The 12,997-nt window shown below is 50.2% G+C and overlaps 1 protein-coding gene across 2 annotated transcripts in view; it reads right to left on the bottom strand.

Annotated features, from left to right (window-relative positions):
* The window catches only part of ARHGEF12 (Rho guanine nucleotide exchange factor 12), a 715,358-nt gene that overhangs the window by 277,135 nt on the left and 425,226 nt on the right, over positions 1 to 12,997 (bottom strand). For both annotated transcript variants that reach the window (XM_085645963.1, XM_085645964.1), the window contains 2 exons: positions 12,259 to 12,359; positions 12,069 to 12,146 (listed from right to left, as the gene is read on the bottom strand). In XM_085645963.1, coding sequence (XP_085502089.1) covers positions 12,069 to 12,146; positions 12,259 to 12,359 — 179 coding nt within the window. The remainder of the gene's footprint in view (positions 1 to 12,068; positions 12,147 to 12,258; positions 12,360 to 12,997) is intronic.

Raw genomic sequence — 12,997 nt, 5'->3', positions numbered from 1 at the left:
TGTGCACTATCACCGAAAGGAGTCGCCACCTACCTCGTGACTGGAAAGACTTCTTCGAACAAAAACAACTTGCAAATATCCGGACCAAACACTAGATGACAGGAGTATGCAAAGCATGTGATCTACAGCTCACATGCTTCGAACATTTGATACCAGAGGGCATCTTAGAGATGCCCCTTGAAAAACAACCAGCCTCTGGTGGGTTCCCTGACTGGTACACACCAGCCTGCCACCACAAGACATGTTTCTGGACCCCTAGTGTGGGAGCTTTCGCTCCCTGAGCACAGAAACAAAGCCTTTCCTGGGTGGAGGTGGTCACACCTCCCACAGGCCAGGAAGAGCCATCTGTGGCAGGGGAGCTTCAAAGGCAATGTCGCCTTTGAAACGCGACCCCCAGCCTCTCCTGCTATCAGGAGCAGGCCCCCTTCCCGTCTCACCTCCTTTTCGGCTGGAAGACAGACGGGAAATAATAGGGCCGCCCAGATGGTGTGCCCACCTCAGCCAATCCTACCCCTCAGGTGGGGGAGGTGAGGTGAAGCCCACTCTTCAGTGCCCACCATCCTGCAGATGGCAGGCACTCCACAATCAGGATTAGGGATTAAGCTTGTTCCCCCATGTGGGCTGAGCACACCAAGGGTGTAGTCACACTAAGGTCAGCAGACCATTGGCTACTGACCTCAAGACCCCTAAAATGCCCCCTAAATAAAGTATTTAGGAGGAAGCCTTGAACCAAGAAAGCAGGTTCCCGCAACCTAAGAAAAAGGACGAAAGAAGACGCCCAGCAGAGGAGACTGCAGAGAAGCACAAGTTACTTAGTTGTGTAACGATATATCTGTAAGAGACATTAGTGATAGATTCCTTACCTTAGAATATCCCCAGGCGTCAGACTGGATCTGGAAAGTTTTCATCAGCACTACCCCTGTGGGTCGGTAGGCGTCGTCGTGCGGCTCTGCGTACGTCGCTGGCGTCGTAGCTGCCGAGATGACGTAGTTGGAGCTACTTAGACGTGCCCACGCGCACTGATGTCAGTTCTGTACACAACTTTTCCGCGCCAGGAGTGCAGAGCCATGCCAGAGACCGACACTGGTGCAATAGAACTAGGGCCCTGAAAGGGATGACCTGAACCCTAGAGAACAGTTCGCAGAACGGGAAGGATGGGTGGGCGGCAAGGAATCTATCACTAACTAATGTCTCTTACAGATATATCGTTACACAAGTAAGTAACGTGCATCTGAAAGAGACACGTTAATGATAGATTCCTTACCTTAGAATACATTCCCAAGCAATACCAACCCCGGTGGTGGGTCTGCGAAGTGAGATTACACCAGAAAGTCACGGAGAACTGAACGGCCAAAGAAGCCGTCTCTCAGGACCGGACTGTCAAGGCAATAGTGAAAGAATGCAACAAGGCCCAAGTGGCTGCCTGACAGATGTCTTGCAGGGGGACACCGCGTCCCAATGCTGTAGGAGCTGCAGTCGCCCTGGTAGAATGGGCGCGCAGTCCAACCGGAGGTTCCTAGTTAGGCAGAGAGTAACAGGCTTTAATGCACAAGACAACCCATCGGGAGATAGTTTTCTTGTGCACAGCCCAGACTTTCTTGGTGCCCACGTAGCCAACCAGGAGCTGGTCATCCACCTGGAACTGTTGTGTGCTGTTGAGATAGAACGAAAGTGCACGTTTTGGGTCCAGACGGTGAAGCCTCTCCTCTTCTCTTGAAGGGGGTGGAGGCGGAAAGAAAGTGGGCAGAGTGACAGATTGCCCGAGATGAAAGGCAGAGACCACTTTTGGTAGATAGGAGGAACGTGGTCAAAGCACAACCTTGTCCAGATGAATCGCCAGGAAAGGAGGTTTACAGCCTGGAGCTCACTCGCCCGCCTAGCAGAGGTGATGGCCACCAGGAAGACAGTTTTCAAAGTCAATAACTGCAAAGGACAGTTATGAAGAGGCTCAAAGGGAGCGCACATCAAGTATGTGAGAACCAGGTTCAAGTCCCATTGAGGCATCACAAAAGGAATAGGAGTGAAAAGGTGAGTAGTGCCTTTCAGAAATCTATTGACAACCGGGGACTTGAAGAGAGAGGGCTGATCAGGCAGCCTAAGAAAGGCTGAAAGAGCAGACAGGTAGCCCTTGATAGTGCTCAGAGCAGAGCCCTGCTGGGCCAAAGAGAGAATGAATAATAGGACCTCAGAAAGAAGGGCAGCAAGAGGATCGACAGCATTCGCTGTGCACCATGTCACACATTTTTTCCACAGCCAGGCGTATACCGTTTTAGTGGCGGGACACCTGGCTGCCAGAATTACATTACAGACTTCAGGAGGCAAGTCAAATGGAATCAGCTGCTGCTGGTCAATCTCCACGCAAGGAGGTGGAGGCTGGACAGGTTCGGGTGGAGGACCGTCCCCTGTTGCTGCGACAGGAGATCCTCCAGAAGAGGCAGTCGGATCGGGGGATCTACGCTCATACTGAGTAGCTCAGGATACCAAACTCTTCAAGCACAGTCCGGCGCCACAAGAATGACTTGGGCCCGGTCGCGTCTGATCTTCTTCAGCAATCTGGGCAGAAGTGGCATAGGTGGAAAGGCGTACAATAGACCGCAACTCCACTCGCACTGAAAAGCATCTCTAACAAAGGTTCTCCCCACTGCTGAAAGAGAACATGTACCACCTCCGAGTGAGACGCTATTCGTGATCCAATATGCACCTGCGGCTGAGTTCATCCGCCCTGGCGTTGAGTGTACCTGCCAGGTGTTGAACCACCAAGGAAATGCCTTGACGTTCCAGTCATGTCCAGAGACGTAGAGCCTCCTGACGTACAAGTTATTTAACTTCGGTAACGATGTATCTGGTAGAGACGATTCTAGCCGCAGATTCCTTAACGTAGAATTATCCCCAGGTGTGAGACTGAATATGGAAAATCTTTGCCACAGCATCTCTGCGCGTCGGGGGCAGTACCACGCGACCCCGTCCTGATGTCGTCCGCGGACGTGATGTCAGCGAGGTCACATAAGTCCCACCCCGGCGCGCTGCCGTCAGTTTTCTTTGGAGAACTTTTCCGTGCCAAAACACGGAGCCATCACAAACAAAACTGTGAGAGTATGGGAACAGTGTGCTAAAAAATCAGTGAAACAAAAAGGGAGAAGCGAATGGTGAGGAACAGCACCATTAGAAACAGTGCAAAGCACTGCGTTACGGAAAGTTATGGAAAGGAAAGAGCATAGCACTGCTCTGAGAAGCAACCCTGCAAAGCGAAGGCAATATCCTCCCTGGAGGCAGAAAAAACATGTTAAAAATGATGTGGCAGATGACAGTCTGCAACCACAACCTATAACAGTGAAGGGCAACAAGTCTGGAACAGATGAGTAACGACAAAGCACCCAAAGACAACACCATCAAGGAGTGTCGTATCCCCCGTAAAAAGCTAAGGGCTGAGGCACAGCGAAGAGACCCCAACCCAGAGGATTGCAGAGGAGTAAAAAAAAACCCAAGCAATGAAAAAAGGGAGAAGATTATGAGTAGGCCCCACACTGGAAGAACCAGGGTGCAGGGATGCAAAGGGACGCATTAACCTACCGTCCAATTTACCAGAATAGAAGGAGTGGAACAAATAAACAGAACAAGGTATCCCACCAGGGAGGAAGAGAAAGAGGGCACCCGCAGGAAACAAACGCCACCCGGAGGGAGGCGAGTGCAGAAGAGCAAGCTGAAGGGTCCTCGCAGAACGGGGAGGAAGGGCGGGCCGTGAAGGAATCTGCGGCTAGAATTGTCTCTACCAGATACATCGTTTCCAAAGGTAAGTAACTTGTACATCTGATAGAGACTACAAGCCGCAGATTCCTTAATGTAGAATAGATACTCTAGCCATAACCAGAGGGGAGGAGGGGTGCGAGAGAACCCCACCAGCTTGGAAGAACACAAGGCCCCAACAGGGAATGTGTCATGGGGACAGGAAGGATGGCCCAGCCCCCCTCCAAGCAGAAGTAAGCAAGAACAAGGAGAAGGGAAGGCCAGGATACCACAAGCCTACCCGAGGAGCAAAAGGCGTCCACCAGAAACCTCGGAGGGACAGACAGCATCCAGAGAGTACCAAAGGAAGAAAAGAACCACCCGCAATCCAAGGAGAAGAGGAGGAACAGAGGTAGAGCCCGCCTCAGGAGAACACACACACAGCGAAGAGGACAGCTGAACGGGTGTCCGTCCCAAGGCAGGGAACAAGGCAGGAACTGCTCCACAGCCGATAAGCGCAGATGTGAGCAGGAAGACACAGACTTGCAAGGCCCCAGCAAAGCAAGGAACAGGAGCACACGGTCACACGCCATGGCCCTCGAGGCAGAGGCCCAGGCCGAAAAGGCGGATAATAAGGTGGAAACACCAAGGCACGACGCCGTAAATGGCATGACAAAAGTCAGTCTGGCGACCCAGAGGCTGAAGAGGGAAGGCAAAACGCACAGAAGCAGATATCCCGCAGGAACAAAGGGCAACATGGACGACAGGCAAACCCTGTAGAAGAAGGATAGAAACGCCATTGGATACTGAGCGGGACAGAACCTGGAGCAGCGCACGCTGCGCTAAGGCGGAAGAAAAAGAGAGAGAGAGACCGCACCAAGCAGTATATAGTGATGCCAGGAAAACGCAAGGAACCCGAGAAGGTATCCACACCTGCCCAGCTTAATACATAGCTATACAATAGCCAACAAGTACCCCACCTATGGTATGACTCATCCCAAAACAAAACAGGGCAACACCTCTTAGGGAAACCCGCAGCAGAGGACAAGAACATAAAAGACCCGTGAAAAACACCACAGGCGGCTTACCAATCAGCCAACAAATACAAAGAGAGTCCAACCTGAGGATCTAGATGGCTTCAATAACAGCCAAAAAACACGCACCACAAAGCAGAAGGGCTGAACCAGCAGCCAAAAGAACAGAGGAGCCAACTTAAGGACCCTGAATGTATTCCAAGCCACACACAGTACACAGACGGGCCAACCAAACCACAAGGCCCCAAAGAGAAAGGTGGGAGAAACGCCTCCCATAAGACACCTGAGGACCAATAAGCCACTGGCGACTGGTGGGCCTGAAACACCGGACTAGGAAAGTTTTGAGGCGGCGGCGGCAGGGGAGGTGGTGGATTGACCCACCCGCTGTCCTTGGGACCCACCACGGCGGGTCCCACGTCCGCAGCTGCGCTGAGACTGTGGCTGCGCAGGCTTGCGGGTCTGAAAGGAACGCGCTTGGGCGCCTTGACCCTGACCTCGAAAGGAGCGAAAAGTGGACCCCGAGGGAGTAAGCATGGTGGCGAGACCCAAGGACTGGGCCGTAGCCTGAGACTCCTTAAAGCAATCCAGGGTGCTATCCGCCTTGTCACCAAAGAGGCGTGTGCCATCAAAGGCCATTTCCAACAAGTTGTTCTGGACATCCCTGGAGAAGCCGGTAGTTCTGAGCCAAGCATAACGGCGGAGCGCCACCGTCGTGGAAAGTGCCCTCCTGAGAGAATCGGCCGTGTCAAGCCCACAACGGATAGTAAATTTAGCATCATCTGTCCCTTCGGTAATGGCCTGGGAGAGAACCGCCCGTGCTTCCACAGGGCACTGAGGCAGCACCTGTGCCACGGTGTCCCACACAGAATGTGAATAGAGGCCCAATAGGCATGCAGTATTCACCGTTCGCAACCCGGAACTGGCAGAAGTGAAAATCTTTTTCCCAAACTGCTCCAGTCTCCTAGATTCCTTGTCCGGAGGAGCAGAATGGAATGCGCTAGGCGAGTCGAAAGCCTGGACAACCAGACTCTCAGGCGTCGGGTGTTGTGTGAGAAAGCTGGGATCGCCCGGCGCCGGGTGAAGATGGCGTGCCACACACTGGTCTACAGGAACCCCTGTGTTAGGTTTACTCCAGGTGCTCAACAGGATATCAGTAAGCGCCTCATTGAAGGGCAGCAACGGCTCCGCGGAGGAGGACTGTGGCTGCAGCACCTCGGTCAGGAGATTGGTCCTGATAGGTACAGAAGGGAGCTCGAGGTGAAGAGCCTCAGCCGCCCGACGCAACACCACTGAGAAAGTCCCAACCTCTTCCGTAGCCACGGAAGAAGGGGACAGTGTACCAGGGTGTGGAGAGAAATCCAGATCGACTGGACCCTCCATGTCGCCTTCCCATTCAGGCTCATCCTCGCATTGAGCTGCAAGAGGGTCCTCGGACCCCTCCTAGTACTCCCATTCATCCACCGGTTGTTGAGGAGGCCGGTAAGGACGAGGTGCCCGGAGAAAGGGGACAAACTCTCCACCAAGAAATGGAATGGGAGGGTAAGATACGAGGCCCGGTCCGGAGGCGGCTCCAGAGGGTATGGTGCTGGCGTAGCCGAGGCCAAAGGCGGCGGCACGGGGGCAGACCCACCCAACAGGTCTGCAGGGCCTGAAGGCACTCCGGAGGAACCCGATGGGGCAAACAAATGGCGCAAGGCCGATACAAAGGCCTGCACCTAGTCCGAAGTTGCGTGCGGGGGAGTGACCACCCACCCCCTCCATCGCGTCCCGCGACCGGTGAGGGTTAGAGGAAGAGCGACGTCGCCTCTTCAACTTTTTATGCCGCCTAGAGTTACCTGTCCCTGATTCCAGCGAGCGATGCCGATGGCTCCGCGACCGGTCCCTCGACCTCCCACGGGAGCGGGACCTCAATCAGCACGGAACCAATTGCCGGACCTCCAACAACTTTCGGGAACGCTCCCGCAAAGCTTTCAGCGCCATGGCCCGACAAGCAGAAGAGACACAATTTGTGCGGGTCCGCTACCGACATGTTATGACAGCAGGCCCTACAGGACTTAAACTCGGGCATCCCTATTGCACCAGGAGTCAAGTACACGACAAAACAAGTTGTTAGAAACCAATTTAAAACTTTTAACTCGCTCGCTCTCGGATCTGCGCTGCTGCGCAGAAAAAGAAAGAACTGACGTCAGCGCACGTGGGCGCGTCCAAGTAGCTCCGACGACGTCATCTCAGCGGCTACGACGCCAACAACGTACACGGAGCAGTACGACGACGCCTACCGACGCGCAGGGGTACTGCTGATGAAAACTTTCCGGATCCAGTCTGATGCCTGGGGATATTCTAAGGTAAGGAATCTATCACTAACGTGTCTCTTTCAGATCAACTGATTTTGCCCCAGCCTTACCGGCCTGTCTGCAGTTTCCAGAGATCCTGCGTCAAAAATCGTCTTGTCCTGCAGCCAGCGACCTCCAGAACCCTTGGGAGGACTGTCTGCCTTCAACAAAGACCGGATCTCCAGTGAAAAGCAGCTCTGTTCAGAAGAAACACCAAAGACAGACTCCGAGCCTGCTGAGGAAAAAGAAACTCAACGCCTGGAACCACCACGGCACCCGTCGCCTTTGGCCTAAGTTCGAATGGCCCACCGGTCCCAGTGAGGTCTCTCAGCACTCCAGAGTCCGAGTCCACCTTGGGTTGATCCCTCCCAGACTGCCCGACATCGCCTGCAACCTCTGCACGGAAACCCCCCCTGAACCGCGAGTGGCCCGGTAAGGTGAAATCCGACCTCAAAAGACACCACTGGATCCAGCCGCCCTGCGCACTGGAGAAAATAACCTGAGGTGCACCTACGTTCCCGAGCCCTCCGACTTAGCTGTCCAGCTGTTGGTTCCTCCCGGAAGTCTTCCTGGACTGAGCCTGCAGCTGAAAATCAAAACCGAAAATCCCTATTAAAAACAACAGGACACCTGATGCCAAAACATCAACCTGCACCCAGACGCCCCTGCGCCACTGCGGGTGCACTTTGTGTGCTAAACCCGATCCCCCTTTGCCCTGAGCCTAACATCAGGAGCTTTGCTCTCACAACCCTGTGGCCTGCACATGAGCAGCCACCAACCAGAGGCCCCCATCCCCCATTGAATAACATTGGGCCTCAGCACTCTGCACCCAGCCGTCCTAGTGCGGATGAGGGTGTTCTGAAAGTGCATCCTCGACCCTGGGGGGACCCTGTTTCTAATACCAGAATACCAACTCCCACAAATAAGTACTTACCTGCAAACCGTTAACTTAATTTCCTTCCATAGGATTGTAATGACTGCTTTTCCTTGAAAGTGTGGAGTTGGTTTGTATGAAACACTGAAAAACTGTTAGAGCACCAAAAGTGAATTACTTACCTTTTGTCTAGAAAATGTCTGTGTGTGATATCTAGGAATCTCACACTGATAAGCAAAAGTAACTTAAAAAGTAATCTAAAAAGTAACGTGCACAGTAATCATTGAAGTAACTAAAAAGTAATTTTGAACGGTTGACTTACCTGTAATGCAACCAACTGCATTGTAACCTGCATTCAAGTGTAAATCACTGCATAAGATTTTCCAAAGTATTATTTCACTTAACTGCACCAGGCTTTGATTGGTTTTAGAAATAAAATAACTAAATAATATTTCTGATACAAACAAATTGGTCTGAGTTCAGTCTTTGATTGTGTGACATCATTTCTTGCCTGAGTGTATACAACAAATGCTTAACACTACCCTCTGATAAAGCCTTACTGCTCGCCCACACTACCACAAATAGAGAGTAAGGTGCTATCTACTTTTACCTCTGCTTACCTTTGGGGTTCCACTGGACTCCATGCACACTATACCTCATTTTGGTATAGTATATACCGAGCCAGCTTCCTACATTGGTGGATCAGGGAGGGATATACAACTTTGCATTTGTTGGACTGACTTGGTCAACTCCTGATCACATGACAGAACTCTTAAACTGTCTTTAGAATTCTGAATTTTTGAATTGACAATTTTTTCCAAATTACTAAAAAGTCTTGTTAGGGCCTTGGTTAAGTTCCTTTAGAATTTTAGAAAAATAAAAACTCACTATTAGGGTAAGGGGGTTAGAAACATTTTGTAGATTGTCTCTTAACAAGAACCCAGCTATTAGTGAAAATATAACTAATGACATGGGGAATATGGTTGAGGAGCTCGACCTACCCCCTTATCTCTACTTAGAATTTAGGGAGTTAAGGTCTCTATGTAAACTTAAATACATAACCATGGAGTCCCATCCCTTCAAACAAAAGCTCCGGGAGGTGTTAGCAGGTTAAGCTAAGGACCACTCCTCTGACCAAGGTGAAGACCTCTCGGATGGCGTAGAGGATGGAGGGGATAAGGATAATTTGCAACCTCTTCCACTTCCTACGGAGAACAGGATCCCAGTGCCCCTGACTCAAAGAATACAACTCACAGCACCTAGAGCTCACACAGGTGGGTCAGGTGCTTCTTAGTTCATTGAGGACAGCCTAAATGAAGAGACCAACCTTTTAGTAAGATTTGGCTAAAAGATTAGACCTAGATACCAGACTCCTAGGAAAAGAGAAAGCAGAAATGGGCCTAACACCAATAAATGGTGGCAGCAACTTAATAAATAGGGTCAGAGACCAATCTTATGAACCCAAAATCCCCAAAGGGATTGACCCTAAATTTGAGGATGGTGATGAGATAACCAAGTGGTTCACAGCCTTTGAAATGGCTTGTGTAGCCAGAAAAGTGAAGAAAACTCACTCTGGGAACTCCATTGGGAACTGTTCTCTGGTAAGTGCAGACACAGATTTCTGACCCTTAGTGGGGCAGAAGCAGAGTCCTATGGACTCATGAAAGGCACCTTGGTTGAGGGATTTGGACTCAATACTGAGGAGTATAGAATTAGATTAAGGGGGACTCAGAAACCCCAGAGTCAGACCTGGGTGGAATTTGTAGACTACTAAATTAAAACACTAGGTGGCTAGTTGACTGGAAGTAAAGAGCAAGGTTATGATGGTCTTTACCATTTGTTTATGAAAGAACATGTATTAAGTAATTGCACTGATGAAAGGTTGCATCAGTATCTGGTAGACCTAGGTCCAATTTCTCCCCAAGAACTGGGAAAGAAAGCAGACCACTGGGTCAAGACAAGGGTGACCAGGACATCCGCTGGGGGTGACCAAAAGAAAGGGGTTACAAAATGTCCCTGGAGGAAAGACAGTGAGCATACTAAAGATGAAAGTAAGGAGTTCCAGGTAGCCCCCCAAAAACCTGTCCAGGAGGGTTGGGCTAAGGACACCTCACAAACTAAAACTGGGTACCAAGGTAAGAGTTGAGATCCAAAAAAGGTATGTTGTCACAACTGTCAAAAGACAGGACACCACATCAAGCTGCACTACAAACCAAGCCCCTAGTGCAGCTCCAGGGGTTGCCAGTGTAGCTTTGGAGGGTGGTTCCTCAGATGAGGAAGTCCTCATAGCCTTCAAGATGGGCCCAAAAGGTGAGTTGGAGATTCCAGAGGGGAGTAGACACTTTCACCACCTACTGGTGAATGAAATCCTAGCTACTGCCCTGAGAGATACCTGTGCCAGTCACACTGTGGTGCATGACAGGTTGGTACTCTCAAACCAGTATGTCCTAGGGGAAACAAAAAGAGTAAGGGCTATCCCAGGGCAGGCTACTGTAAAGCCTGTGGCTGTTGTGCCCCTAGAAAGAGCTGGGTCCCTTAGTTGGAGAAAGGTGGTAGTCAATAAAGACCTCCCCCTTGATTGTCTCCTTGGGAATGACCACCCAAAGGTTGGTCTGAGTCAAAGAGAGGTACTGGTCCAGTGCGAGACAACATCCAAAGAACCAGTGCAGATAAGCCCCAAATGAAAAAGAAGAGACAGTGTAAGAAAGGTGGACAACGGTTAGTCACAGTTTCAGAGGGCTAGGGAGATTCTACCCCAGTATGGGAGAACTCCAAAATTGGCACTGGTGAAGTCCTCACTAGCCGACAAAAAGACCTGACAGGCAACTGTCCAGCCTGAGTTGGTGGCTCCTTAGCCGACAGACAGAGGGTGGAAGAAGGGTGTTCACTACAAAGTGTAGTGGCCCCCTACCCTAAAACAGCAGACCGGTCACCAGAAGTCTGTAAGGTAGCCACTTCACCTACCAGTGAAGAGCTGAAGGATTGGTTATGGGCACTGACAGCTGTCAGTAGCCTCTGCTGGGAGTTAGCCTTTATGGCAGCACTGTCCTTGGCATGCTGGCCTAGCCCCATTCCAAACAGCAAGTTAGGCCCCCTAAACCCTATTGTTCATGGTGAGGTTACTCAAACTGTGGGTAGCCTCTGTGGGTAAGCTGGGTTTTGCCCTAGCTAAGTTAGAATTTGCAGAGGTAGGCACCATTGAACCCAAACTAAAAAAGATGGGGCAAAGCCACTAAAGAGCTAGGAAAGGAGCGTTGGGAATTAGGTCCTGAACATGTTGAGGTAGGCCAGCTCCCCAAAGGGACTGACCTAGACAGAAGGATGTAAAGCAGAGTAGGCCCTGCAACTTTCAAACCACTTCCTCTACCCTTCCTCGCCTGAAAGACTAGGAAGACTCGTCCAGGTTTGGCTGAGTCTCCTGGCCTTTGGGTTAGGTGGGGCTTGTGTAGGAAGCTATGTTTCTGTTGCAGTAACCCCCCTCACACTTTTTGCCAGACTACTGGTGCACATTGACTTGATATGCCCTGGGCCAAAGCCAATCAGGTTCACAGAGCCTTTGTTCTTTCCCAGAACTGTACCTTGTACCCCCAATTTGCACCTCTCCAGCCACAAGTCAGTCCCTTGTAAAAGGTACCATGGGTACTAAGGGCACTGTGGTGAGGAAAGTCCTCTAAGGGCTGCAGCACTTATTGTGCCACCTTTAGAGGCCCTGTACCTTTACACACACACACAGCCATTGCAGGCTGCGTGTTTTGGTGCAGAACAAAGTGAAGAGTTGACATGGCACACATCTGTGCCATGCCTACAACCCACTACCCTGGCATAGGTCAGCCACCCCCCTAACTGGCTGCACTATACCAGTGGTGGGGTATCAGGTGGATGAGCTCTGTACCACTACAGTGTCTTAGTCAATTCTTAGACATTGTAAGTGCAGTAGTGCCATTAAGAGTATATGGTGATGGGAGTTTGTCATTACGAACTCTACAGCACCATAATGGCTTTACTCAATTCTGGAATGTTTGGTAGCAAACTTCTCAGCATAATAAAAACATGTATGTGCATTTTACCTAGAGATGGACAAAATAACCATAGAGATTTACTCACCTTGTATTCATCCAACATGGGGCATTCAGATTGCTTTAGATTGGACAGATCCAGTCGACGCTGGTAATCCTCCAGGTGCTGAATAAGAAAAGTGAACAAAAAAACATGGTGCATTCAGGAGGATATCCTTAAGCATTTTTGACGTTTGTACATACACACTGACATCTACACAAGACTTAATGTTCCTTACCAACTTATTTTCTGCTTCTTTCACTGCCTGATTCACACAATTGAGGATTTGTCGGCAGTGCTCAGCAGCTTTCTTCACCTTTTCCTTCTCATCAGGTCGGTCTATGAATAAAGCAAAAGTGAAAGATGTTAAAACAATACCAATTACCACTGGTCATTTTTTCTGACTTCTCGTGGAAACAAGATATCGCTCTAAATGGATGTGGAAAGGTTCCTTATTATGTAGCTCACTGCGGACGAAAAATTACCTAGGACTGATCCTTATCCGGATAGAAATGATCGGCTGGTCTGTTTCGATGCAAATGAAAAATTAATCTTGTTCATCTGTAGGTTCAGTCACATTTCGCTAATTTCTTGGCTGTAGAGACAGAAGTCTCTAGATGAAAGATTGGTGTATTTGTCTATTGAAGCCTTTTGAGGAAAGAGGATTATTTCACTTCTGATGGCTACTTCTAACCGCAGAATCCTCGCATTTAGAATAGATGCACAAACATTGCTTCCTAAATATGGAGGAACTATGGAGTGGGCTCAGACAGAAAAGACTGCAGGACTGGACAGGCGAAATGCCCTGCCCGTCGGACCTGGCTGTCACGGCAGTAATTGTTTGTGAACTTGTGCACAGATGCCCACATTGCGACCTAGCAGATGTCAAACAGGCACTCTGCGTGTCAATACAATCGTATCAGCTTTAGTCCTGGTGAAGGCTGTTTCTTGGGCATCACGTATCAGGTCTTAATGGA

The sequence above is a fragment of the Triturus cristatus genome, chromosome 3_1 (genome assembly GCF_964204655.1).
Source record: "Triturus cristatus chromosome 3_1, aTriCri1.1, whole genome shotgun sequence".
Classification (NCBI taxonomy): Eukaryota; Metazoa; Chordata; class Amphibia; order Caudata; family Salamandridae; genus Triturus; species Triturus cristatus.
The sequence above is the reverse complement of the archived record's forward strand: the minus strand, read 5'-3'. Positions and strand labels throughout refer to the sequence as shown.